Genomic DNA, 26,268 nt, shown 5'->3' on the forward strand with positions numbered 1-26,268 from the left:
TCAACGTCTCCATGCCCGGGACAGCACATCTTCTAAAGCAGTAAAAATCGCTGCCTTCTCCTTCAATAAGCGATTAAGTAACATTACTAAGCAATTTGCATGCATTTGTGTCAAAGACCCCTGCCTTTTGACAATTTCTCTTTTGACCTGTTCTAGACAAATGGGTTGCGCTATTCAGCTGAGATCCTTTAGAGCCGGACCCTGGCTCAGCAAACGGTCCGCAAACAAAGCAAAGATAATAATACTATAAACTCCCAGACAAAAAGCATTCAGCTGCCCGTTGCTCCCCGTTCCTGTAATTGGCAAAGACAAATAAAGAGAATGGGAAAAATCCATCTTTGTGGGAAATGAGACCTAGGGATTTACCCTGGGTTGATGGCTACGCCAACCTCCCTTCCATCGCTTCTCTGCTTCATCAATCAGGACCAAAAGCAGGTAAGCCACGTCCTCATCTCTACATTGATTTCATGCAAACAGCATCAAGAGTCAAAGCTTCATTACAAAAGGGTCAGCGGCTGCTGATTCCTGGGGATGACTAGCGAGGTAATGCAGGGGTCGGAGCAATACGGGCTACGGTCAAGGCAGTTCCAGAATTAGAAGGAGGAGGCTTCTAATTAAAAGAGGAGGAGAGCAAAAGACCATTCAGTCTATTTGGTGGGGAAACCATCCAGGGAAAGTTTTCCTCCATAGTTCCCTGAACAAACTGCACGCAAGCCACTCGGAGGTCTGAGGTCCAGTAAGATGCAATCAGATCTTGGCTAAACAAGGATTGGCAAGAGAAGAGAAGCTCATGATGGATCCAGTCTTCCTCCAAGTTAAGCACCTGTCACTTTAGCAGTTCCCCAGTTAAAGAGAAGGAGGCCAGTTTCAAATGAGGGCCCTGCCCCACATTTCCTACAACTCCTTTTCTTCTTCCAAGAGAAGTGGCCCTTTTCTGAATTCATCTCTAGTCTTTGTTTTCAATGCGATAGCCTCTTTGTAAGTAGCTAACATTTCTTTAAATATGCATTTCTAATCATGATGCCCTCCAAAGTATTCATCTCTTAAAGATGTTGTCATAACCCTCCCCCTTCTCCTTCTCTTTCTAGGCTTGTCTTTTGTCACATCAGAGGAGTCTCTGCTGAGTTTAGTTCCTGGAAAGAACTGGATAAAAGCAGATGGGAATTTGTCTTGCTATGACAGTGCTAAAGAGTTACAACCCTCAAAAATCTGCTTCATCCTGACGCTCTGCTGTGGCAAGCAGTTGGAAAATCAGCAATGGATTGTAAACATTTAAAAAAATATAGCTGCCAAACAGATTCACCAGATTGGATGGGAGTGAGTGAAGAATGCATTAACTTTTCTTTATGCATATACAGTAGCTTGTGGGTCTTTTCCAGACATGTTAACCTTTAAAAATTCCAGACTGCCCATACAAGCTTCAGATTCTTTGCACAGAGACGTTTCCTCCATTGTAGCATTTCTGGAAATGTGTTGAAAGAGCATTCCAGGAACTATCAGAAAGAGGAAGAAGCCTCTTTGTAAGAACAGAACAGCTCTATTGGATCAAGCTGAGGGACTTCCTAGTCCAGCATTCTGTTTTTCTCAGCAGCCAGCCAGAGGCCTCGGGGTGCTCACAACCAAGAGATGGAACACCCCTCCCCAACTAATGCTCCCTGCAACTCGGATTTGGAGGCATAGAGTAGCCAAGATCAATAACCCTCAATAGGTTTCTTCTCTGTGGGTATATTGAAATTAGTGGTCATCATCATCTCTTAAGAAACAAGAGCAGTTCTGCTGAGTCAGGCCAAGCTTCATCTTGGTCCAGCTTTTGTTTCTTCCAATGGCCAACCAGATGCCCTGGGGTGCTCACCACCAGGAGATGAAGACATATCTATCTCTAGCCAATGTTCCCTGCAACTAAGATTTGGGGGCTGGAGATTTCCCCTGCTGTCCTTAACCTGGGGTCTTCAAGGCCAGGAGCCCTTGACAACCTGTTCTTCATAACCCCTTTTAATGCCACCCATGTCAGAGGCTTCATCATGTCTTGCGGAAATGAATTCCACAGGTACGTTATGCATTTGTTATATAAAAAAACATCTGTTTTGTTTTTTATTCTAAATCTTCTTCCAATTAGCTTCACTAGATGATCTCTGGTCCTGAAAAGGAGAAAAATGGTCTTCCCACCTACTTTTTCCAAACTATGCAATTTAATCTATATCCAACTTTCCCTGTTTTCAGCCCTCCCCAACCAAAGAGTCCCAGGCAACCAGATTTATAGACAGTATTCTGAATTCAGACCTGACACAGATTTCAGGAAAGACACTGAAGACATATCTCACAGATTTATGCATGCTGTAAAACCATCCCTTTGCAATTGAAATCACTTGGGCTTCATCTTCCAGGAGACATATTTCTTCAGAACAATCTGTTTTCTGCATATGCCTGTTGGTCGTCTTCCCACTGAGCAACTCTTTTGGGGAAGTTTCTTAGAGTACATGCTTTGAACACCTCAGGAGTTAAGGAATCAACTTTAACTCCTCATGACTTCATGAATATTTCCACATAGTGGGGACTTCTGGGGAAGAAATGGCAAACTGAAGATGGCTCTGCTAAAAGCAGAGGAATGAAGAGCCAGTGAGTAGACAGTTGCTTCTTATGAGGAGAAGACAGCAAGACAGTGGTCTCTGGCAGGTTTAGAGCTCTGGGAGATGAGGGAATAAACATCTTGCTGAAACTGTGGTTGGCACCTTTAAAAGGACACTGGGTTCTCATACTTTTCTAATTACTTTTGGAAATTGCTTGTTAACTGCTTTTCAGCTATTAGGAACCTTTGGGTCTACAAGATTTACAGCACTGGGTGAGTTTCCTTCAATCCTTAGTGAAAGAAGTTTTATATACAAGTTTAAGGGCTTGATTTTTTTTTTCTTTTGGAATAAACAGCAAAAGGGTGATTAGAACTTTGATTTTGGAAAGTTACAAATAGACTAAGGATGCAGATAAGTTTGAAATAAGATTTTGGAATTCATTATAAGAATCCTTCCCATGGGACAATACTTTTGTTTTGAATTCTCTAAAAAAAAAAAAAAAAGATAGGATGTTTGAAGGTTGGACAGTAGAGGGAACCAGAAGGAACTAAAGATTATAATTAAAGGAGAAGAGCACTTACATTTGACTTACTAATACAAAATGAAGCAAAATATTTTAACATTGGATATAGTGAAGGATATTTTTGAACAATGGACCCAGAAGTTAATTTTAAGAGTGTCTGCCTCTATAGATAATGTTGAAAAGATGCTATGAAAGAGGAACACGTTTTACCTCACAAGACTGAAACTGATCTGAAAGTGGATTTAAAAATGACAGGCTACAAGAATGATACAGAAAAAGAAGCTACACTGGTCATACAAAAGAAACCAGCTAGTGTCTTAATAATTTAAAGGGATAATTTTCCTATATTGAATTTACAAAAGAGGCTTATTAAAGCTTTGAAGAATTTAGCAAGAAAGGACAAAGAAAAAATGAAAAGAAATCATTAATTGAAGAGAATAAAGGATCAAGATTATTAAAAGTAAAAGAAAGGAATATGAAGTTGGTTTATTTGATCAAAGTTAAAATAGATATGTTGTTATCTCTGTTAACCCTTAATGGACTTTTGCTGATCAAGACTGAATGTCAAGGTTTTAGGGATTTGTTTATAGATAAGAGATAGGATAGAAGAAGAAGAGATCATTTGTTATATTTTAAGAGAAGGTGGTAAGTTATTAAAATTGTTTATACTTGTGATGGAGGAAGTCATTTCTTTATATATTTATTTTCTTTTTCTTTACTATATTCTTATTTTTTCTTTTTTTCTTTCTATTTTTTCTTTTCTGCATTATCTATTTTTTCTTTTTATTCTTTTATTTTTTTTTAGTTCGCATTAGTTTTTATCTTTGTAATTGTAATTTTTAATAAAATTACTATTATTGAATATTTCCACATCATTTTTGTGGCAGCAGGATCATCTTTTTTCTTTTTTCTTTTTTTTTTAATTTCTCAGTCTAGCCCACAGCCATGAGATTTCCTGATGGCTTCCCATCCATGTGCTAACATGATCTGACTCTGCTTACCTTCCTAGTATCCCCAGATCAACCATGTGCTGCCACCTAGTGGATACGAAGTGTTAATATTTAGAGTAAATATGATTAAACATGAGCTTAGTGACCACATTTGGCCATGGAGACCTCCAGAAAATTCCAAGGTGGTGGGCTAGACTGGGAAATCCAAGAACCATCCTGGAAAACAGGGGAAAATCATTCAAGTATCTTTGTGAAAAAAAACTGCATAGTTGCATCCATGTAGTCACTAGTACTCAAGCTTAACTCAAGAGCATTCTTTAAAGGTATATGCATCAGAAATGGGTTATGGTTGGCTAGAGCTGCTGGGAAATACCTCCAAAGCCATGATGGGATCATAGGTTTGGGGACTCCTGAAATCTCTGCTTAAGAGAGAGATGAACTTTAAGCTCTGAACAATCTGCTCTATCTTGGGGCTCTTGGGAAACTCCCTATCCCATGTGGTCTTCCTTCATCTTTCAGTTTGCTCCTAGGGTAGCATTTTGGAGAGACACAAGATAAGAAGAAACGGACAGGTCTCATTTGTCTCTTCTCCCATCAGGTCTGTTTGCAATGTTTATGGGAAAGAGGTAGGGAAGGGTAGAAAATCTTAGAGTTTGAAGGGAGGTCATCTACTCCAGACCTTTACATATGCAGGATCTGCTGCAGCATCTCTGCAGATGATCATCTAGCTTCACTTTGAAGATCTCCAGCAAAGGAGAGCACACCATATCGTGCGGTACCCTGTCCCCCCCGACTGACAGCTCAATTGGAGTTCCACTGATGTCACCTAGCCTGAAGCTCTTGTGGCTTTAACTCACTGGTTCTGATCCTGTCTTCTGAGGCAGGAGAGACTAAGTCCACGTCAACCCTTCAGATATTTGAAGATTGCTATTGTATCTCCCCTTGGTCAACTTTTCTGAAGGCTAAATATAACCAGTTCATTTAACTGCTCCTCACAGTTGTAAGGCTTTTGATGAAAAGAAGTAATGGAAATGAGGAATATCCTTTTTTTTTCCTCTCCAAAAGATTATAGATAATTCTTACCTCAATGTATACATTCATCTAATATGCTTACCCAGTGTGGGGAATATCCTTGTTTTAATAGATAGTCCACCGCTAAGGAAGCAGGTTGCTGGACTTCAATTCCCATCTTCCTGATGATTTGTTATTTCATCTGAACTATTGGAGCTAGATGTCAGCAACCACCTCCTTGTGGAGCTGGGGTCTTCCACACTGGGAAGTCCAATATATGCAAAAGAACAAAATCATCTATTGCTCAACTGGCCTGAATTATTTCAGATTGACCTGTCACAGCAGGACTTTGGCAGAACCAAGCAAATCTACCAGGGGTGTCTGCAGGATGTGGTCAAAAAAGTTAAGATGGTAGCTGTGTCTTGACATAAAAAGGACAGGTGGAGCTTTGAACACACCATCACAACCACCATCTTGACTTTTTCAACCACACGCTGCAGAAATCTTCGTGACTCTCTTCTAAACCTTAATGGAACCAAGCTCGCTGTTCCCTGTGATTGCATGTATGCATGTATGTTTTAGGACCCATGCAAGAATTAAGAATGCCTCTTGAAGCTAAAGACAGGAATTGAAGTCTGAAATATAGTTGTCTTGGTTATTAAACAAGATAAAACATGAAAACGGAAGTTTGTCTCCCAACTTGGCAATGCTGATTCTCCAAAATAACACTGAAATTTAAGGCAAAGATAACTTCACAAGAAGCACAGGGCTGTTTTGGGTATAGCCTCATTTCCGAATTCTGGCAACAGGGCCATCTCGTGCGCTGATTCTCTTCGACTGGAGCCTGTAAGTCAAGTCAGAGGAGGTGCCAGAGTACAAACAGTGCCTCTCCCCTCTTTTGGTTCTGCTTAAAGGCTCTGTTGAGCTGAATCAGTCACCCCAAAAATGACCCTTGGTGCATTAGTTATTCTTAGCACATTTCGAGCAAGCTGCACAGGGCAGGAGTAAGGGCAGGAACTAGTTTATGCCAAGGACAAGCTTGTTTTTCTAAAAGGTGAGAGGAGGAAGAGTCACCCCCGTGGGCCCAGGACAGGGAAGAACTTCAACATGGACCATGGAGTGAAACTCAACTACTTCTTGATAATGCAAAGTGGTCAAGGGTCCGCTGTCCAAGAGTCAAGGGAGGGACGTGGGTGGCAGATGAAGCAATATGCAGACTTCAAGCTAGGGAAGGGATCCCTTGATGATGATTATCATTATTATTATTATTATTATTATTATTATTATTATTATTCCAATTTATATAGCTGCCCAACTCACCACAGGCAACTCTGGGCGGCGTACAACACGGACATTTAGCAGACATTTAATCCCCATGGAACTTGCCTCTCCCCTCATATCCCTTTCATACTTTATCACAAGAAACTAAGAATCCACAAAACATGAGCCCATTTTATTGGAAGCTATTTAAGTGTAGAGGCAGATGCATCTGAAGTTTAGCTGAACTCTTTGACTGCAGACCCCTGGACGTTCATTATGGACGTGGACCTGTCTGTATCAGAGAAAGGGAGATGACACTGCTTTCAAGAGGTGGGACCCTGGGCAAAATGTATAAAAATGCACCCAACGTATAAGCAATAGGAAGACCATGTAAAGATGGGTGCAAAGATAAATATCCATGCAGAATGGGGAGAGGACTGAGGTTGAATGCCTAGACTGGAATTGAAATAAGGCAAAAGCAGAATTTGCAGTTGGGAAAATGAGAAATCTCACCCCAGTGGAATCAAGAGCATTGCCTAGCCCAGGGTTCCTCAACCTCAGCCACTTTAAGATGGGTGGACTTCAACTCCCAGAATTCCCCAGCCAGCATGGGGCTGGGGAATTCTGGGAGCTGAAGTCCACCCATCTTAAAGTGGCTGAGGTTGAGGAACCCTGGCCTAGCCCTCAGCACACATGGATATCACACAAGCATTAGAGATAGATTTTGTGCAGAAATATCGAGCAAATAAATTCTGCTCTCCCCACCACCAACACATTCTTTTTAAGTAGGGAGAACTGGCAACCCTAAACCCAGCTTGTTTAGCTAAAAGTCTCATTTATCCTGATCTCTAAACAGCATCCTCCTTGCAGTCCCCATTGGTTCAACTCCCAAAAATGAACAGATCAAGCCAACTCCAGAGGGATGTTCCTTTTTGCCCCAGATGACACCCTCTCAATCCCAGGGCAGGAGGACAGAGGTATTGATAGTATTATACGAACTTTCTGAACTGAATCCTGCTCAGGGTGTGTGATGGTCTCGTTCTCAATCCTTTGCCCCTTGCGGTGTTGCAGATGTCTCACTGGGAGTTCAGGATTGGTGGCCTCCTCCAGTCTAGTTACAGGAATTCCCGTCTTGCTTTTCCGTCACCCTTTCTTGTTCTCGCTCTTCACAACTCTCTTCCCCCCTCCCAGGAGAGCTGATTAAACTTTCAGGGCTGAGCATTTAGCAGACTCATGTGATTGGTAAGCATGGAAACCCATAATGAGGCCCCTTTTGCTGGGACGCAACGGGAGCCAACCGGGGGTTGGAAAATGGGATATTTCTCAATGGACTTGGGAAGGCAAACATACACACACACACACACACACACACACAGAGGCAGACTTTCCTTGGAAGGAGGAGGAGCGGGGGTGGGAAAGGTAGACGGGGGCCAAAGCAGAGATGTGGGAATTGAAAGCCACCTCCTCCTCCCTGGCATGGAGGAACTGGCTTCATCAAGGCATAGGCCATGTTGGCGCATGGAATTGCCCAGGCCAGCCAGCTCTTCCCTGGCATTGTGAGCTCTTCAGAGCATGAAAAAGAGAAACTGGGGAGGGAGGGAGGGGGTGTCTTCCTTCTCTCTGAGGTTTGGAAAGGAGAAAATGGGGACAGGCAGAACTGGCCTTCATCCAGAGTCCCCACCCCGTCCTCTCTCTCTCATCCATCCAGAGTCTTTTCCACTTGCTTTGCAAAACTGGCCCTTCGTGGCTGGCTCCGCCAGATCAGTTTACAAACCTCCCAAACCCTAGCAGTGGCATGCATTCTCACATGCAAAGCTTGGTTAGCTTCAACCTCGGTTAGTGTTTTGTGTGTGTGAGAGGGAGTGGGCATTGTGCAAACCCAGAATAGGACAAACTCAGTAAACAAGTGAACCGGGTTGTGTGAAGGCAATCCTTGAGTGAAAACCTTCACACTGGGCTTCTTTAATCTTGGACAGGGGTGGGGGTTTGACTTCACAGCTATGGCTGCCATCTTCTTCAATCCCCACTACCCCCATGGATGGCCTGTCCCCAACAACTTCAGCTTTCATCCAAACAACAAAAGCAGTGTTGCAGCGTTGCACTGCAGCTTCATCCCTTTTGGGACACACCTGCAACATCAGGACCTATGAACCAAAGCGGTGGGGTTTGCATTGCAGTGACACAGCACGGCTTTTGTCAGGCTGACTGGTTTGACACATCGCTCTCATGGACATGCTGGTTTGGAGGAGGTTCCATCCAATCACCCCTTTGAACCAAACCTTCAAATCAAATCTTCAACTCAGTTTGAGATAATGAATCAAGCCAGGTGCCTTTCAAACACTTTTCCAATCAGATTTAAAGACAATTGGGGAGATTTGATGTGCTGCCTGGTTCTGCCAAATCTCAAACCCCTTTTCAGGTTTCCTTCTATTTATTAATAAAGAAAGGGAGGAGGACCATGAATGTCAGGCTCTCCGATACGGATGTGAAGAGTTTTCCAATGAGTTTTATTACCTCGGCAGACTCTACCTATGAGATCACTTGGCTGAGTGCTGCTGTGATTTTTCTGTCTCACTTTACTGTTAGAATTTGTTCAGGCAGGTTCACGTGGATGCTAAGAGACAGAGAAAGACACTGAGCATCTCAGATTTATTTTGTTGATCTTTTCTGATCCACTGTTTTGTCTGTGACCCTCTACCTTCCCCAAATCTAACTCGTTTTATCCTTCTTTCCTCAACTCTTGATCTATTTGTCTGACTTGAGGCATAGTCCCTGCTAACCTTTGTCCCATCCGTCTGCAGTTCTGCTCTTTTAGTGCCTCATTCATTTATATTTTATTCTCCCCCTCCCATTTTTTTTTAAACACTCGCGTTCATGAATGGGACTCAGCAGACATTTAATCTCCATGGAACTTGCCTCTTCCCTCATATCCCTTTCAAATTTTATGACAAGGAACTAAGATTCCACAAAACTTGAGCACATTATATTAGAAGCTATGATATAGTTGAAATTATTTTCACAATAGCACGGTGAGAGGCAGCTATGGAAGAGGAAGATAGTTACAGGGATCCAGTGCTGACCATGGGCTTTTGTTTTCCTTCAGACTGTTTCTATTATTTATTGCATTTATAATTGCTTTCCTCTGGGAACTCAAGGCAACTTCCATGGGACTTCTCCTCAAATGTTATTCCCACAGCAACAACTGTATAAAGTAGCTTGGGCTTACAGAGAGACAGAGATTGGTCCAAGGTTACCCAGTGAGTTCTCTGGTCACATAGAGCCTTGAACCTAAGTCAGCCTTGTCCAAGTTAACACTTTAACCTCTGCACCACATTGGTTCTCTTATGCACTATCTTAACTTACACACAGACTTTGCTATCTTAGGCCCAAGTCGGAGCATGAGTATAACCCAGTATGTCTATAACAATTAGGAGCAGATTTGAAGGATTTCAGCTCAGACTCTTACAAAAGCGGGTGGGAACAATAGTCTTTGGAAGACATCATGTAGAAAGAGACACAATGATCGAAGGGCATTTCACCTCAATTCTGGAATTCAACCTTACCCAGCCACAAAGATTTTGAGTGGTCATATGCATATTTGTGTGTATTCCCCTCCCTGGTTGGTGTGAGTCCTTGAGTTCAGAAAGTGGACATTAAAAGTTGTGAACCTGCATTTGTTTCCAAGTCTACTTACTCTCTGGATAAGTAAACAAGAGCAAATCACATTGGAAGTGGCATAAAGGCCTTCTTTATGAACTTCCATGCTTCTGGATATGTCAAACAAACCCTAACATTAAAACAAGAATCGGCATTACCGACTGCCCCATGCATGTTCGCCTCCATAATACAGAAGAAGAAGAAGAAGAAGAAGAAGAAGAAGAAGAAGAAGAAGAAGAAGAAGAAGAAGAAGAAGAAGAAGAAGAAGAAGAAGAAGAAGAAGAAGAAGGAGAAGGAGAAGGAGAAGAAGAAGAAGAATAGGAGACACATTTTAGCAGAGGACTAGGGGAGGGGTCAGAGAGCACGATGAAACCCACTCAAGGGGTATTGTAAAGCAGTCAAGAGTCAAGACTCTGGGAAATACGGAGCGTAACTCAAATCATTCACAGCTGCAGCCTTCCACGCCATCAACACTGGCAAAGCTCATCAACTACACAGGCTGTTCCCATTGCAATCCCACGGCTCCTTTGACTCATCCAACTCAAGTGTATGCAGTGGGACGACATGAGAGAGGAGCACTAACCATTCAGCAGACTGGATTTCTTAAATCAAAAACGCCATTAGTAACTATACAGCTGAAGTATCTATCTAAATGCAGATGAGCACATGATGGAGATGTGCAAAATATATACATTTATAATCTCTCACATTCCACTTATGGAATCAGTGACACAGAGTCTATAGTTTTAGGAATAAACCTTCCTGATCTCTAACTCTGCATAATTTTTAAAAGGGGTTATGGAGATGGGCCAATCTGGAAGCTAAACTCAATATGTAATCCTTCTCCCACCCTCCAGGAAGAGACAGCCTCAGAGCTGTTGAACTTTTTTTTTTGACCTGTGTTTATGATGAAAAGCCCCACCATGTTTTGGCATAAAGTGTTTCCCAGACCCTGCCAAACAACAGCAGATTTAGTTACAACCATGTGTATTCATCTATTGCTATTTCTTTTGCACATTGCAGTACTTTTTGTTAATGAACCTGGAAGCTTTGCTGATGTGTCGTATATTTATTTTTTCAACTAAATATTTTTACACTCCAAAATCTTGAGGATTTTTTTTTTTTTTTGCAAACAAACACTTCTATTTCCAAAATAGCTACAGACAAAAGTAAAGGGGAAAAGACCGCCACTCAAACTCAACAGTAAATGTACAGAACTGTGAAGACCACATCTGACCAGCTTTCATTTCCTCCAAACACAGCTCTTGATAGTCTACTCCAGCCACCCCAACAAATACATTTGTGCTTTTTTTTTTTTTTGTCAACAAACAAACAAACAAACCCACTTGACTTACACATCAGCTTCATCCCAGACAATGCAGGTCTGGTTCGTAGTTCCCTGATTGGAGAGAGAAAAAGAGGAAAAAATAAATTAGTGTGCAATTCACATTCCTTCTTCCCAACACAGACTGACTGAAGAATAATATAAAATGTATATCTATACTTATATTAAACATGTACCTCATCTAGCTGTGCTGACTGGGACTGAGAGAACTCAAATTCAAGCAAAAGTTGAAGGACCATAGTTTGTTATTTATATCACACCTTCTCCCCATGAGCTCATGATGGCTTTCATATGAATCTTCCTTCATTTCCATAACAACCTTCTGAAGTTGTGTGGACTCAGTTTAGACTAAGAATACGTGACTGGCCCAAAATCACCTGATGAGCTCCATAGATTGTTTTAAGAAAAGTAGAACAGAAAGACAATTCCTGCAACATCTTTTCTCAGGCTGTTATACCAATGAGAAATGATGCATTCCCTTCATTCATGTTTGCGGATGTGGGTATGTGTATGCCACCAATTTGCCTAAAAAGCCTACTTTTTGACATCTGACTAAATTCAAATGTCCAGTTGGGATCAGTCAACTTCTGCACCAAGGGAAACACTGTTACGAGACTCTTCAAGCTTGGGGGCCCACAATCTTGAATGCTCTGGTCAAATGAAAAACAGACATCTTTTATGGACTCCAGGCCACCACAAAGGGGTTGGGAGACTGTCACTTCCTCCTGCTTTTTAAACATTATTATCCTGCAAAGGAAAATAGGAAATCTGCAGCTGGTCCTCACTTGGGTTTAGCACCACTGTGGATAGAGAGCTGGGAACGCTAACCCAAGTTGTTCCCTTTCTTCCCATGTTTTATCCTAACACGGCCTTGGGTAGGGTGGGGCAGGGGTGGGGGCACCGAAAAGAAAAAAAGAGCACTGAAAGGAGTTCATAAGAAAATCCCATGGGGTGGGGGGCATTGTCTTCGTGCCAGCAGCAGAAAGAAAGACCTTAACCCTCAGCCAAGGCCGATGGGAAGATGAAAACAAAGACCCTCAAACTGGAGAGAACATCCAACACGTGTCTTGGAAGCACTAGAGAAGTTATTGACCACTGTTTCTTCAAGGCCGGTGTTTGACTACTCCATCTGGCCCATCCAAATGCTAACCAGGAATACCCCTACTTAGCTTCCAAGATCCCTCAAAGTCAGGTTAGTGCTGCTATTTGCTTAAGTTAATTGAGCTAAAATAGTCTATAGGTGATTTGGGGCTAAACCTGGTTTTCTCTGACACTGGCTTTGGGTGGCTAATGAGATCTGCATGAAACAATCACTTCACCCATGAACCAGTTAAGCTGCCTGAGAACATTCTGTATCTGTTATTAGCGGTAGGTCCAGATGCTGTTCGACTAAAACCTGTACTACCCCAGATGGAATCACAGAATCAGAGTTGCAGGGGCTTTTATACATGGAGTCCAACCCCTTGGTCCATGCAGCAATCCAAATTAAAGCATCCTAAATGAGTAACTGTGTAGCTTCTCCTTGAACACATACAAAGAAGGTGAGCCTGTCACCTCTATGCATCAGCGCTCCCCTTTTTAATCCAGTCTTGTTGGCTAGGTTTTTCCTAATGTTTGCATTAGGCTGGCTAATAGTCAGAGGGGGCAGAGATTAAGTGAGCTAGAGAACCGTAGTTCAGCAATATCTTTGCTGTAAGAGCTTTATGATGTGACGTTAGAAGTGGGCAGATGTGGTCTTATGAACATGTTCATGGCCTCCAAATCACGTTGATGTTTTGCCCACCAAATCAACCTGGACATTCACACCAAACAAACTTGGATGCCAGGCTTAGGTTGCACCTAACCCTGAAAGAACCTACTTAATCTAGCCTAGGTTTTTTAACCCAGCATTCATTCCTTAAACAAACGCCAACCCTGCAAACGTTTTAGTTTGGAAATCTTCTCCCAAAAAAGCTTGGCGACAATTTGTTAATGGTCATATTTTACTGATTCTCTCAGTGGGGGGGGGGGGGGGGACATGTTTTTGTATCATCTCTGGAATTTTGATGCGTAGTCATTGGAGAGCTGCCCAAAGCCTGGTGAAAAGGGGAGGAACAGAAATTTAAACAAAATTCTCAAGCATCCTGAAAATAAGGTGGAAAAAGAAAACCCTCTTTGGTAAGGGAAGAAAAATGTTTGAGAACTTGCAGTTAAAGGCCTTCTGGGAATATGCTCAGTGGCATCAGATCAGTCTAATGGAAATGGCATTGTGATGTTGGGCCACAAACCCCACCCCTTTTGTAGGCGCATTGTGATGTTGGATCCATCTCCGAAAAAGGCAGTGCTTATGGTGTACCAGCATTTTGACAGAAGCAACAGAAGTCTGCAGAGACCACGCTAGTCATTGTCAACACGTGTACTGAATATATAAGGTCACGTTCAGGACATCAGAAGGATCCCCTACATATTCTAGAACCTTCTCTAACTTGGTGTCCTCCCAATATTTTGGACTGACAGGTCACAAAATTCTTAGCTACTATGACTGTGACTTCAAATTTAGGTTCCAAAGCTGGAGAAAAACTGGAATGCCCTGAAGTTTCTTAAGATAATGTGCTCCTACCTATCAGGATCTGAGCAGAAATCAAAACATCTCTTGGAAGAATATTGTAGGCAACCTAGGGTGACCTTAGGTTCCACTGCTTTCCAGATTATTCTAAGACCGTTTTCGAAAATAAAAGATGCAGAAACTATAAAGACCTTTTTGAAAGAATGGAAACCTTTAAGGACTTTTTGTTGAAAGAAGGAAAGACTGAATTGATGATTTAGGGATGTAGGGACTAAAAAGGTTAAAAGGGAAGGGGAGGGAATTACAAAGTAAGAGGGAAAAAAAGAGGAAGGGGAAAGTGTAAGATGGAAACTACTCAGTAAAAAGAAGGGTGGAAGCCATAATTCTATATTTTCTTTCTTTCTTTCTTTCTTTCTTTCTTTCTTTCTTTCTTTCTTTCTTTCTTTCTTTCTTTCTTTCTTTCTTTTTCTTTTTTTCCTTATCTTTCCTTTAATTCTTTCTACTTTTATTGTATTTAAAAATTCTAATTATAAATAAATAAATAAATAAATAAATAAATAAATAAATAAATGAGATGCAGTTAAGAGGAGATGAGTCCTAGGTCCAATTTATTTGTAGATACCATCAGGACCAGCAAGTGAACAGATTTAGAATGCATAGATCTAAAAGAAAGGAAAGCCCTATCAAGTTGGTAGAAAACTAATCATTCCCTTTTGAACAGATACCATCAGTGTCTACAACCTTGTTCTGATATGTGACCAAGTAAGCCTCTGAAAATGTTTGGTATTTGTTATTTCATTTTTGCTCTTCCCCTCTTATCCTAGATGTGTTTTGAGCAACCAGCTGGAGAACAGCATCCTCCACTTTCATAATCATACACATAGAGACCTCCATGTCAATAATGGATGGATCTCCAGATTCCATTTTCTCCCAATCTTTTCTTTGCCTCATTGTTGTAAACTCAAAACAAAACTTCCCATCTGCTAAGTTTCTTCCCTCCCACAAACTCAGCCTCTGAAAATTCATCCGCATGTCCTTCTAGACTCAGCATGGAGATCATGTAATAACAAGATTTCATGATTGTATGATCATGACCATCCTTCTTTCTGATCAGCAAAATTTCCATTTGAGAGAAAAAAGAGTTTCCTTCCCACCCAAGGGCATTCCCCTCTGAGTTGTTACAAGGCAGGAATGACTTACATTATACAAATGGGAGAATTCAATTTCCATCAGGGCAAGGAGCGACCGGGGTTCTGGTTTCACAGTCACAGAGATGATGCGTGAATTCAGTACTGTGGTATTCCTAGAGAGAAGGAAAGAGCAGTACATAAACAGTGAAAGAAGGAAGAGTGCCAATAGAAGAGAATCTATGTAGCTCAGGGTTGAACTGTGGAGTCCTTGGGCTTCTCTGAGCTTGGTTGTTTTCCTGCAGACTTTTTGTTACCCATCAACCATTGTTACCTAGATGGGTAACAAAACATCTGCAAGCAAAGAACCAAGCTCAGAGAAGCCCAAGGACTCCACAGAAGGAAGAGCATTCAGAGGGATCAACAGAAGAGTAATCCTCTGAGTGATTCCATCCAAGAAATTATATCTCCTTTTTCCACCTAATGGACAGAAGTCAACTGATCTGCATGAAAACCCACTTTTAGTTTCAAAATTACAAATAACGAGGAATCATTCAGATGCCCTGCATGTGTGAATACATATGAATGCTGGAAAATATTATGGTGTTGTCAACCAAACACTTGAACACAACCATAGACACTCAGTTGACTAAATGATACCAGATAGGTTTCTGGTGGACAGATAGGTTCTAACAGAAGGCTATCTATACAATGACAGTCAACACAAAGGAAAATCATGTCCCGACTTGTCACTGAGCTCACCTTACAACATTGTGCTGCTGGCTACCAGCTTGGCTGGCTTCAAAAAAGTGTTAGACCAATTCGTGGAAGTCTTGGGGATTAATGGCTATTCACCTTGATGGAAGTGTGATTGCCTCTGAAGGCCATCTGGTGGGAGACTAGTGGGCTTCCTTGGGCAGTTGGTTGGCCACTGTGGACCCAATAGACCATGGGTCCAATCCAGCAGGGCACAGCTTATGTTTCTATTGATTGATTGATTGATTGAATTTATAAAGCTGCCCATCTCACTTGCATATGACTCTGGGTGTCAGACACAATGTTCTTATGTTCTAATAGGATCTGGAAAGAGCGGGAAGTGAAAGCCTGCTCTGATAATCTTAAAGAATGGACAAGATCACATGGGAACAGATAGCCTTCAAGTATTCCCAAAAGCCCAGCTAATCACAGTTCTAGATAACGATGCAGGAGGAATTTCCTGAAACATGGTATGGATCAAAATACTATTATAGAGTGCTGTTTACACTTTTCCAAATTGTGTGCTTCAACATGCTGATTTTTAAAACATGCAAACCCATGCTGGTCAAAAGTAGATAAAGAACATGCATATTATTAAAATAAAGATCATCGCTCTGGCCCTCTCTTGGAGGCTGTTAAAAAGAGACATTCACACTTATGAAATGCCTTACAAATTGGATTTCTCAGACTCCCTCACTACTAGCTTTTAAGAAATCCTTAAAGATCACAATTAGTAAACTGAAATCACATTTGTGTGCCTGGTTTTCAGGGAGATTTTTTTTTAAGAGAAAAAAAAACCTTAAAAAAGGAAAGACAAAAAGTGATGCAAAAATATAGTATCAGTAAGTGGCTAAAGAAGTTGTACGGTCAGTGCTCAGTCTGCTGTTGATGAAAAATTAACCATAAAAAACAAAATACATTCAGTTATTTTTAACAACAAGGAAAGGGATTTTAGAGATCCTTTTGAAGGTCTGAGCTGAGTGCCAAAGTCTCCACTATTTTGTTATTTAAATATACCATTAAAGAGAGAGAGAGAAGGAGAAGGAGAATTCAGGGAGATTTTAATTGGAGTCTATTAACTTTTGACGCTGCTGAGATTCTCATCCTCATGATTGATTTTAATGCTGCAAGTTGCCTTGATAGGATATTTGTCCCTCAAAGCAGCCTAGAGATACCGTAAACAAAGAAAGTTATTAAGATCGTAGACAAATTCCATATAAAAACAAGTGTTCAGAGGATACAGCTTTGTTGAAGCCTACAAATACATGACTCAGAAAGGGATTTTTGTTCATGCTGAGTGTACATCTTGACCAAAAACAGGGACTAGTGAGTGTAGTGGCACTCAGCTGGATCTGACTGTTGTGAAGTTAATGGTCAAATGTTCATCATCTGAACTTGCCTCCAGCACAATCTGTAGCTCATCCAGAGACATGCCAGGATATCATTTTGTACCTCCACCCTTGCCCATTTTCTTCAGCTTCTGCTTCACTCACCTTTGCCAAGTATAATGACTTTTTTCCCATCCATCATCTGCCCACATCACATACCCAATGCATATGAGTTTCTTCTTGATTATCGTCCTCTCAAAGGAACAGACAGCCTTGACTGGGCCAGGACTGAATAACTGGTTCTTCTTGCAGTCCATGGTACTCTTAATAACCATCTACCAATCTAGAATTCACGGTCTCTGCCTCTCACTCTTTCCCAAAGTCCAGTGCACTTACCACTGGAAAGTCCATTGGTTAACTATCCTTGTTGTCATTGAAACCTCCTTGGTGATTGTCCAACTTCATCACTGCCTTCCTCCCTAAGATTAATTTATTCTTTGCTTCTCCAGCACACTGGCCATCTTTATCTCTTCTTGAGCCCCAGAAAATAAAGCTATCTTCTATCATCCCTTTTGGGCCATCAACTGTACAGTAAGTTCACTAAGCATGCAGGTTGAAAAATAGGAACTAGTGAGCAAAATCCCCATGACTATAAACAATTCCACCTATTGATTGGAGACAGGGAATTTACAATTACTCTCTAGTGATTCTTTTTATCAGTCTCTGCATTCCAGCTGAGAGGAAGACACCAAGGTAGTTAATGGATTTGTGGTGAGAATCAGACAAGGAACTTCGATGATTCACACCCTCAGCCAAGTTTCTGCTTCATTCTCATGATGCACAATAATCTCCTATGAACATCTGCAAAAATAGTGGCAGCTGTGGCTTTATTAGATTAAATCTGCAGACTCATTTGGGATCCCTGGATCGGTTTTTATGATGTGCAATCTATTCCCTGCTCTTACTGAAAGAGCAAGGTTTCCAGCTCCCTACACCTGAATGTGATTTCAGAACTCTCTGAAGCCCATTTCAGATCTATAGGTTCAGTACATCTGAGTCAGCAGGTCATTACTAAATAGCTACTGTGGTGCAGTAAAGTTTGGGGTTGGTTTGTAAAGGAGAAGTAGCAAAGGAAGTGTGTGGAAGTTTTCCCCACTAATTTCCCCCAGAGATTTCTTCCTGGGATGATTTCTTGATAATGTGGTAAAAACACATCCAGAGAGAGGAAAAGCATTGATGGGGAGAACATTCTATGGGGAAGAAGGTAGTCAACACTCCATTTTAGCCAGTGCTCATATGATTCTCATATGCTGCTACTTTAGAAGGTAATACGAGCTCTTCTTGACCAGGCCAAAGGCCCAATGAATGAAATACTCTGCAGTAGTCAAACCAAGGCATTTGGAAAGCTTCCAACAGGGAGAAGAAAGTGAGAACCATCTTTCTTTGCTTTCCAGCATCAGCAAGGGTTGTCATTCTCCCCCATGATGCCACAATCTTTAATTTGTCCTATTTTGTCCTCATCCTCATTCGTTGAGCCCAATTGGCGGATCAGTCAGATGCCTAGATTCCTTCCTGGCTGACTCAAGAGAAGGGAAAAGTCTGTTTGTAGAAGAATTTAGCTCTGGCCCTGAGAAGATTACTCAGCCTGGGAAAGTAGAAAGCCTGAGAAAGACACTCATAACAGTCTTACCTTGATGCTGCATTTTTGAAAAGGGATAGGGAAGGATTTGGACAGACGTTCAAGATTTTGTTAATAGACCCTAAAACAATCAAGAAGCATTCCTAGAATCCCTGCAAGATCTGATTCTGGACTTAGCTGCCCCAAAGGGCTGGCTTTATTCTCCCATATGCCAAAACTATGTTCAGGAGGTCGAATGTGTAAGTTCAAAGTCATTATGTCCAGCTATCATCAAGGACACTCAAAACACAACAATGGACCATCTATTTCCAACACTCCTCCCCGTCTTCATTGATGTACATATCTGCTTTACCTCTGAAGGCCCAGGATCCCAGCCAGGTTGCGATAAATCACTGTCCCCACCACAAAGACGGCAGAGTCATCTGTTTCTGTGAAGAAGCAACAGAAGCAAACAGGGTAAGAATAGAAGTGGAGCAAAAGAATCACAATCGCAAGCACTAAGGTGCAAAGAAGAGGTGGATTTAATGGAAAGTCCACACTTCACATTTCCTACACCATCTCCCCCATCCAGGCACGATGCTTGTAGGGAAAGGGGAATAGGGGAGATGAATCTGAATTTGCACTGAATTTGCACTGCCTGTCATCCACTGACTCGGTGGCCAGTGTGGGGTCAGGTGTCAACTATAAACTGGTTCTTCTGTGCACGGGTGTCATCTAAACTCCAACTGGGAGTCTGCAAAACTACCCAATTGTTCAAAATAAAACCGTTGGCTTTGATTTTAATAAGGATTGATCTGGAGTCACTTCTTCCTATTGTTCTGGGAAGCAAGAAAGCTGCCTTAAGTACCTAATTGGGGGTACTCAAGTCCCTTTTCAATCCGAACCATCCAGCCTGCATGCCTGGGATCACCTATGCCGATTGTACCACCGCTGCTCCAATTCAACGCCTCTTCAATTTAATTTTTTTTCTAAAAATACATTGGCTTTAGCACAATTATGTTGCGTGGTGCAGCATTGCTAAACTTGGGACATCAGCAGCCCAGGGAACAAAATACTGTTCAGAAATAGAACTTGGGAATGACTGTTGTGGAAAACTGTTGCGGAGAATGAGTGGCCCTCAGCACGTTCAGCAGCTTTCTATAGAGACCCTCGTGTAGGATAAACACAATCTCACCTTGGGTCACTATGTGAGATGGGTGGCTATACAAATGTGACAGACAAACCAACAAATAAATAAATAAAGCAGGACTCTGTAAGAAGCTGCTAAAAGGGACAGTGATGCTCACAGACTGCCGCACCCATTACCAGTCCAATATGTTCAGGGACAGATCCTTAGATTAATCTTGGAGTACTAGTAGGAGTCTGCCCCCTTTTTTGTGGCTTTTCCTATCGGATACATGTTTGTTTCCTGCCGCTTTTGCCTCATGCTTCGACACGTGTTCAGGTTGCCTCCCGCTCTCCCACCTGCCCACTGACCTAGAAACCTGCAACGAAGGATCAGATTTAAATTACGATGAATATTTTGCATGCAGTTCTATATAAGCAGGTTTATTTCTTCCCGCCTAGCCATTTCTCAGACTGGCAATTAGCATTCAGCTGGTACCCATAACTTCGTTACTCTCAATTACTTCGGTGAAAGGGGAAGTCACTAGAGAGGAAGAATCGAGCCTCCGCAGCCCCACTGAGGATCTGAACAAAGAAGAACTTTCAAAAGATTACAGGTAATTCGAGAAGAACTCAGATATTCACTCTGTCCCTGCAGGACAGGAAAGGTTTTGGATCTTCTTTCTGACAGGATGTGTTCCTGATTTCCAAGAATAGACCTACTTGATTGCTTGCTTGCTTATGTGCCATCAAGTCACTGTGAGCTGCTAGAGGCCACCTAGTAATGGTCACTAGACAAACTTTCTGCAGGAGAATCTGTCCCCAAGCTGGTTCTTCAGAACTTCCAACAGTGTACCCATCACTGAGTCCATCCACCTTGCTGCTGGTTGTCCTCTTCTTCTCTTTCCTTTCGTTTTTCTCAGCATTATGGACTTTTCAAGGTTGCTGGATCTTGGCGTAATGGGTCCAAAATAGGATAATCTGAGCCTGGCCATTTCTGCCTTGAGTGAGAACTCTGGGTTGCTTTGTGTTATGACCCATTTGCTTGCTTTCCAGCTATTACTATTAATACATCCTTGCTTTTCCATTTAGTTTGCACTGAGGTGCTCAGGAAAATACTTGGCCATAAGTTTGGGTGACTCGATATTTTGATTTAATCAGTGTTTCTCAACCTCAGCAACTTTAAGAGGTGTGGACTTCAACTCCCAGAATTCCCCAGCCAGACGTCTTTTCAGAAGTCCACACCTCTTAAAGTTGCTGAGGCTGAGAAACACTGATTTAAGTGAGAGATAACTTGAAGTGCTTGGATCAGATTGGTGAACTGGTCCAGGGATGAGTTGCCCTTAAATAAATAAATAAAATAAAATAAAATAAAATAAAATAAAATAAAATAAAATAAAAGCAAAAATAAAAGGCTGTAACAAGAAAGGCTGAAAGTTTCCAAACCATAAAAGAATTCCATTCCACAGAAACCTCACCGATCCCAGTTACTCTCACCTGATACTCCTGTGGAGAAGATACTTTTCGATATGGTGACTTTGTCTTCTGCATTGCGGGCCCAATCCACCATTCCTCGCCAGCCTTTGACAGGAAAAGTGATAGCTTTAGCTGCCTTGACAGGCAGCTTCTGGATACTGACAACTTGAGTGAAGACAGGAAAAAAGAAAGAAAGAAAGAAAGAAAGAAAGAAAGAAAGAAAGAAAGAAAGAAAGAAAGAAAGAAAGAATTCAAATCCCAGTTATCTAAGCACATAATGAATAGTTGAAGCAATGGGAACAACAGTCATTTTGACCATGGATTTGCAGAAAAACAACAAGGATTGCACTGTCCAGGGATCACCCAATACTTAGAATCAGCAAGGATGGTTGAATTGGCCAAAATCATTCATACGTACGCAAAATGTTGAAGAACATTTATATGTACTTTAAGAGCCATTTCCCCGCTCTGCATTTTTGTATGCACTGATATGTTTTTTTCATCTTGCCAATGGAAAACTCACATTAGTGCAAGGCGCGGTTAAACCCTTTCAAGCCATTATTACATTATTATGTGTGTTTCAACATTGGGTTTTGTGCCCATCAACATTATTATTTTTTATTATACTTGTTTTGGTTTTTTTTTAATGTAAACTACCTGGAGAGGCATAAATAAAATCAGCTGGAGTTCAGTCGGCATCTCTTTTCCCATAAACACAAACTGGGTCAAAAATCTCATCCTTGTTTGGCCTCACCTTGCTCTGCGTCTGAGAAACAAAGCAACCCTTCACCTCGAAGCCTTCTTTGGAGGCAGGAAACAGGTCCGCCTCACTGTCCCCAGAGTTTGGACCCTACCCCTTAGAAGCAAACAGGGCCAGTTGGATTGCTCCAACTACTCACCCAGGTTATCAGTCACTTGATAGGAATCCTGGAAATCTTTCATGCGAAAGCCAACGACATCAATGAAGTCCTCAAGCAGCCTGAACAGTTCCTTGGCATTGGGCCCCATCTGCAAAATTGGAGCCTGACCTCAGTGGAACATGGTAGTTGGCAACCCAAGGAGATACATACCCCACCATAAAGAGGCCAGAGTGGACATCAACACAGAGACTGGGAAAACTCAGAAGAAAAGGGGGTGAACACTTTCCACTGTTACTGTGCGTGGCAAAATTGGGAGATGCCCAATGGCCAGAGGTGGATCATGTGTCCTGACTTGGCAACTTCAGGAGAGAAGGTTAAACACATTTGGCTTTTGTTCAAAGCTTTCCCCCATCTCTAGTCTGGCCCCTGTGATCAGAAGACCAGGGATCAATGGGGCCACTAGAAATCCCATTTTCTACGTCCCAGTAATAAAATCTAAGTAACAACACATAGCTTGGCCATATTCATCATCCAGAGATGGAAGAGCTGTAAGGAGCTTGCTGCTAGAGGAAGGAAGGAAGGAAGGAAGGAAGGAAGGAAGGAAGGAAGGAAGGAAGGAAGGAAGGAAGGAAGGAAGGAAGGAAGGAAGGAAGGAAGGAAGGAAGGAAGGAAGGAAGGAAGGAAGGAAGGAAGGAAGGAAGGAAGGAAGGAAGGAAGGAAGGAAGGAAGGAAGGAAGGAAGGAAGGAGACAACTGGCAGTTCCTTTAAGTTTCTTCAGCTGAGGGAGCCTAGTGCTTATTCTTTCCTCAGCCCACCTTATCCTTTTCTTTGTTACTATCTCGCATTTTATATTACAAGCATGATAGCAAGAATTTTATTATTGTAGTGGATCTTCTTCCTCATCTAGATTGTTTCCAAACAGAGGAGCAAAGTAAAAACAAAATGCCTCCAACGAAGTGCGTACAGAAGGAGAGTCTACAAGATGTCCAACTCTCCAGCTGGGGACCCTAATCAGCGCATTGCTGGTAGGGCTGCCTGGGGCTCCTTTTACAAGGGAAGAGCGAAGATGGGGAGATCCATTGTAGGGATGGGAGATGGAAGACGGCTGCTAGGTTTGGATGGGCCCCTGTGCAACGCCCTCCCTCCAGGTGGGCTTCGAAGCATTATTCTATTTAGCTCATGTGTTGGGAGGGGTTGACAATCAGATAATTAATGTCCAACTGCATTTGCACGATACAATGAATCTGGTTATGGAATTAACCCATTTTCTACTCTCCCCCAACACACTGAACTGTCAGCTCAGGGGAGCTTCCCCTGACCCGATTAAATATGTTGTGCTAGCTCAGCTGATGGATCTATCTCACCCAGTTCCCACATGTTTGCCCTCGAGCCCCTCTTGGGTAAAACGCACAGACATGTGCCACGACGGGTCAGACAAAGACTTTTCCTTTGAAAATGGGATTCGACAGCAGTGTACAGCAGAAACCTCGGAGGCTTCTCTCTCATTTTCTGCATCTCACAGTTGCAGAGTTTTGTTTGAAAATGTGCTAAAAAGATTTGAAGCTGTGCCATCAAGTTACCTTTGATAATATTGAAATAAGCTTCCAAGCATCACCTTGTCTCTTTGTCTACGCATTTGGCTTTTAAAAAGGCAGCGCATTTCTGGGGTTGTTGCTTTCTCCTCTTACATCAGAAAACAACCCCAGCAAACATTTTCTGCACAACAAAAACTTACCTGTTTTTCTCAGCATCTCAGGCCTCTTTGCAGCACAACTGGCCGCCGTTGTGATCCTAGTTGTATGTGTGAGTACGTGGGCATTTTTTTAAAGTTTCCCAGGTTTGGGACAGCCCTAGTAATGGTGACTCTGTCCTGCAGCCAATCAGAGTTGGCCATGCAATGGCCTCACTAAAGATTTGATTGGACTAAAGAACAAAAAGAAGGTTGTTCAGAAGGAGGGCATGTTCTGATGAAGGTCATAAAGCCAGATGTGACTGCTTGCACAGGGTATGTGTCTGTGTGACTCTTGGTGACTACATGGACAAGTCATGCCCTTTTCTTGGCCACATTTTCAGAAGAGGCTTACCCCTGCCTTCTTCCTAGGTCTGAGAGAGGATAGTTGCTGAGGTTGTGATTTGGCATATGAAAGAAGAAAGGATTATTCTGGTGCCCCAGTTGTCAAGGGCGGAAGAAGCTGTGCTTTGTGAAAGGTGTGCCATCTCTCTGTAGCACCCTCTCCTTCCTTGGTATATATAATAATAAATATTATATAATAATATTTTTATTATTATTATTACATAAAACAATGGATAAACAGGAGAACGCTGTATTTCTATAATGCCAAAATATAGACAAATTCCAAAACTTAATTGGAGGAGGGGGCACACAATTTTTTTCAGATTGAGAATCACACTTGGGTTTGAATGGTGACCCAAGGGTCTTGTTCCAAAAAGTAGGAAACCCAGAAGAGCAAAACCAAAATTATAATGTTGGTTTTATTTCCTTTTCACAATGTTGGAGCTCATCTCTTGTTGAGGATCTACATCACCAGATGGTTTTCTCAATCAGGCCCTTCTATCTTGCCAAATTCATCACTTCCCAGCATTTCGCACCATGGGCCAGACAACCAGGACTCTGGTGTTGTTGCTCAGTGGCATCACGAAGAGCTGAGTAGGGGTCAAGATCAGCTACATGGTGGATGGAGCATCACGACACAAGCCCCACCCCTTTAGCGCATGCATCAACATTGCATGGACATTCTAAAGGGGCAGGATATATGTGTGATGGTCTGTGGGAATGACCTTGGGAGACAGGAGTAACAGCACAGGCTAGACAACCAGCACGTAAAAGATATCTCAGCCCACAGAAGGAGGGAGAGCGTGGGAAGCATTTCAGAAGGGACCCTCCCTAGTTTTCCAGAGAGTAAAAGGTAAGGATGGGAGAAATACTTTCGGTCTTGCAAGATTCTGTTAATGTAACCTTACAATAGAGATAGAGTTAGTACTCATAGTTTAGTTGTGCTTCTTGTCTGGACTACCTCGAAGGGCTAACAGTATGCCATTCAGCCATGGATGCTACTGCCTGTTACAATGCTGAATGTAATATGCTCAGAGAGTTGCTCCTGCTCCCTCGGAGCAATTTCCAAAAGCAATTCTAACAGAAAGCAGAAGATTCACGTACCAGCTGAGCTTCTTCCCACTTGTCCCGGTTGTCTTCTGTCAAGATGTTGCTAATTACCTGGACAAAGTTCTGAGAAGAAAAATCAGAAACCAAGTGGTTTCACTCATGAAATTTACACATCGTAATATGCCACTCCTTGATCAGCCCTTTCTAATTCTCCCCAGCTTAAGGAAGAGAAACAGAAGAAGACCTTTATTTCAGAGCCATGAATTAGATAATTACCAGGTAGCCAGAAAGAAAGGCAATCTGTGGGGAAACCTTTAAACTTTTAAGGCGTGCAATCAGAACTTTTCCCCCAGGAGTGAGAGACAGATGTTGTGGATGTCACTGAGAAAAGGACATTCCAAGGACGTTTCTCAGATCTGCCAACATATTAAACCAGAAGTGATTCATCCATTCTTATGCCTGATCTTTTATTTCATCTTCACTTTCCAAGGGCACATTCTAGTGATCATGGAGGCAGGCAGAGAAGGGGTGCATGTTGATCTTCTGAGAAGGCACCAAGGGATTAATTTCTCTGTTTTTCCCCCACAATTACATCCAGCATACCTGGGTCTTGAGAGGTACTACAGTGTCTAAAGAGCAAGGCAGTACTTGGTATTGGGAGTGTCACATCATAAGCAATGGATTATCCTACTGAGTGCTCAGGGATCTGGAAAACGACATGTCCCAAAATTACTTTAGAACCAGAACATCATTTATTTCAGCATCCCAGGCATTAGAGATGAGCTGAAACCTCACACAGAGTTCTCTCCATCCGGTTGTTGGCATCACTATCACCACCACTATCACCTTCTTTGAAGGAAGGGAAAAAAATGTGACAATTGAGAGACATGCTAAGGATGGAAGAAAAAATAATTCTAAAGAAGGGTTTTGGTTCCTGGTTGTTCTGTAAGACTGCAAGAAGTCTGAGGTTCATCTCAGTTCCATCCCCACCATACT

General features: G+C 42.1%; 1 protein-coding gene across 2 annotated transcripts in view; it reads right to left on the reverse strand.

Moving 5' to 3' along the window:
• Nucleotides 1-26,268, reverse strand: part of ADGRB1 (adhesion G protein-coupled receptor B1) — a 218,621-nt gene that overhangs the window by 89,825 nt on the left and 102,528 nt on the right. For both annotated transcript variants that reach the window (XM_088149282.1, XM_088149283.1), the window contains exons 11-16: nucleotides 25,327-25,395; nucleotides 22,188-22,296; nucleotides 21,310-21,453; nucleotides 19,061-19,136; nucleotides 15,059-15,161; nucleotides 11,324-11,367 (exon numbers count right to left, since the gene is read on the reverse strand). In XM_088149282.1, coding sequence (XP_088005408.1) covers nucleotides 11,324-11,367; nucleotides 15,059-15,161; nucleotides 19,061-19,136; nucleotides 21,310-21,453; nucleotides 22,188-22,296; nucleotides 25,327-25,395 — 545 coding nt within the window. The remainder of the gene's footprint in view (nucleotides 1-11,323; nucleotides 11,368-15,058; nucleotides 15,162-19,060; nucleotides 19,137-21,309; nucleotides 21,454-22,187; nucleotides 22,297-25,326; nucleotides 25,396-26,268) is intronic.

This window comes from Python bivittatus, unplaced genomic scaffold, assembly GCF_059951505.1.
Source record: "Python bivittatus isolate LINGU-HERP-01145 unplaced genomic scaffold, Pbiv_v1 ctg000590_np1212, whole genome shotgun sequence".
Classification (NCBI taxonomy): domain Eukaryota; kingdom Metazoa; phylum Chordata; class Lepidosauria; order Squamata; family Pythonidae; genus Python; species Python bivittatus.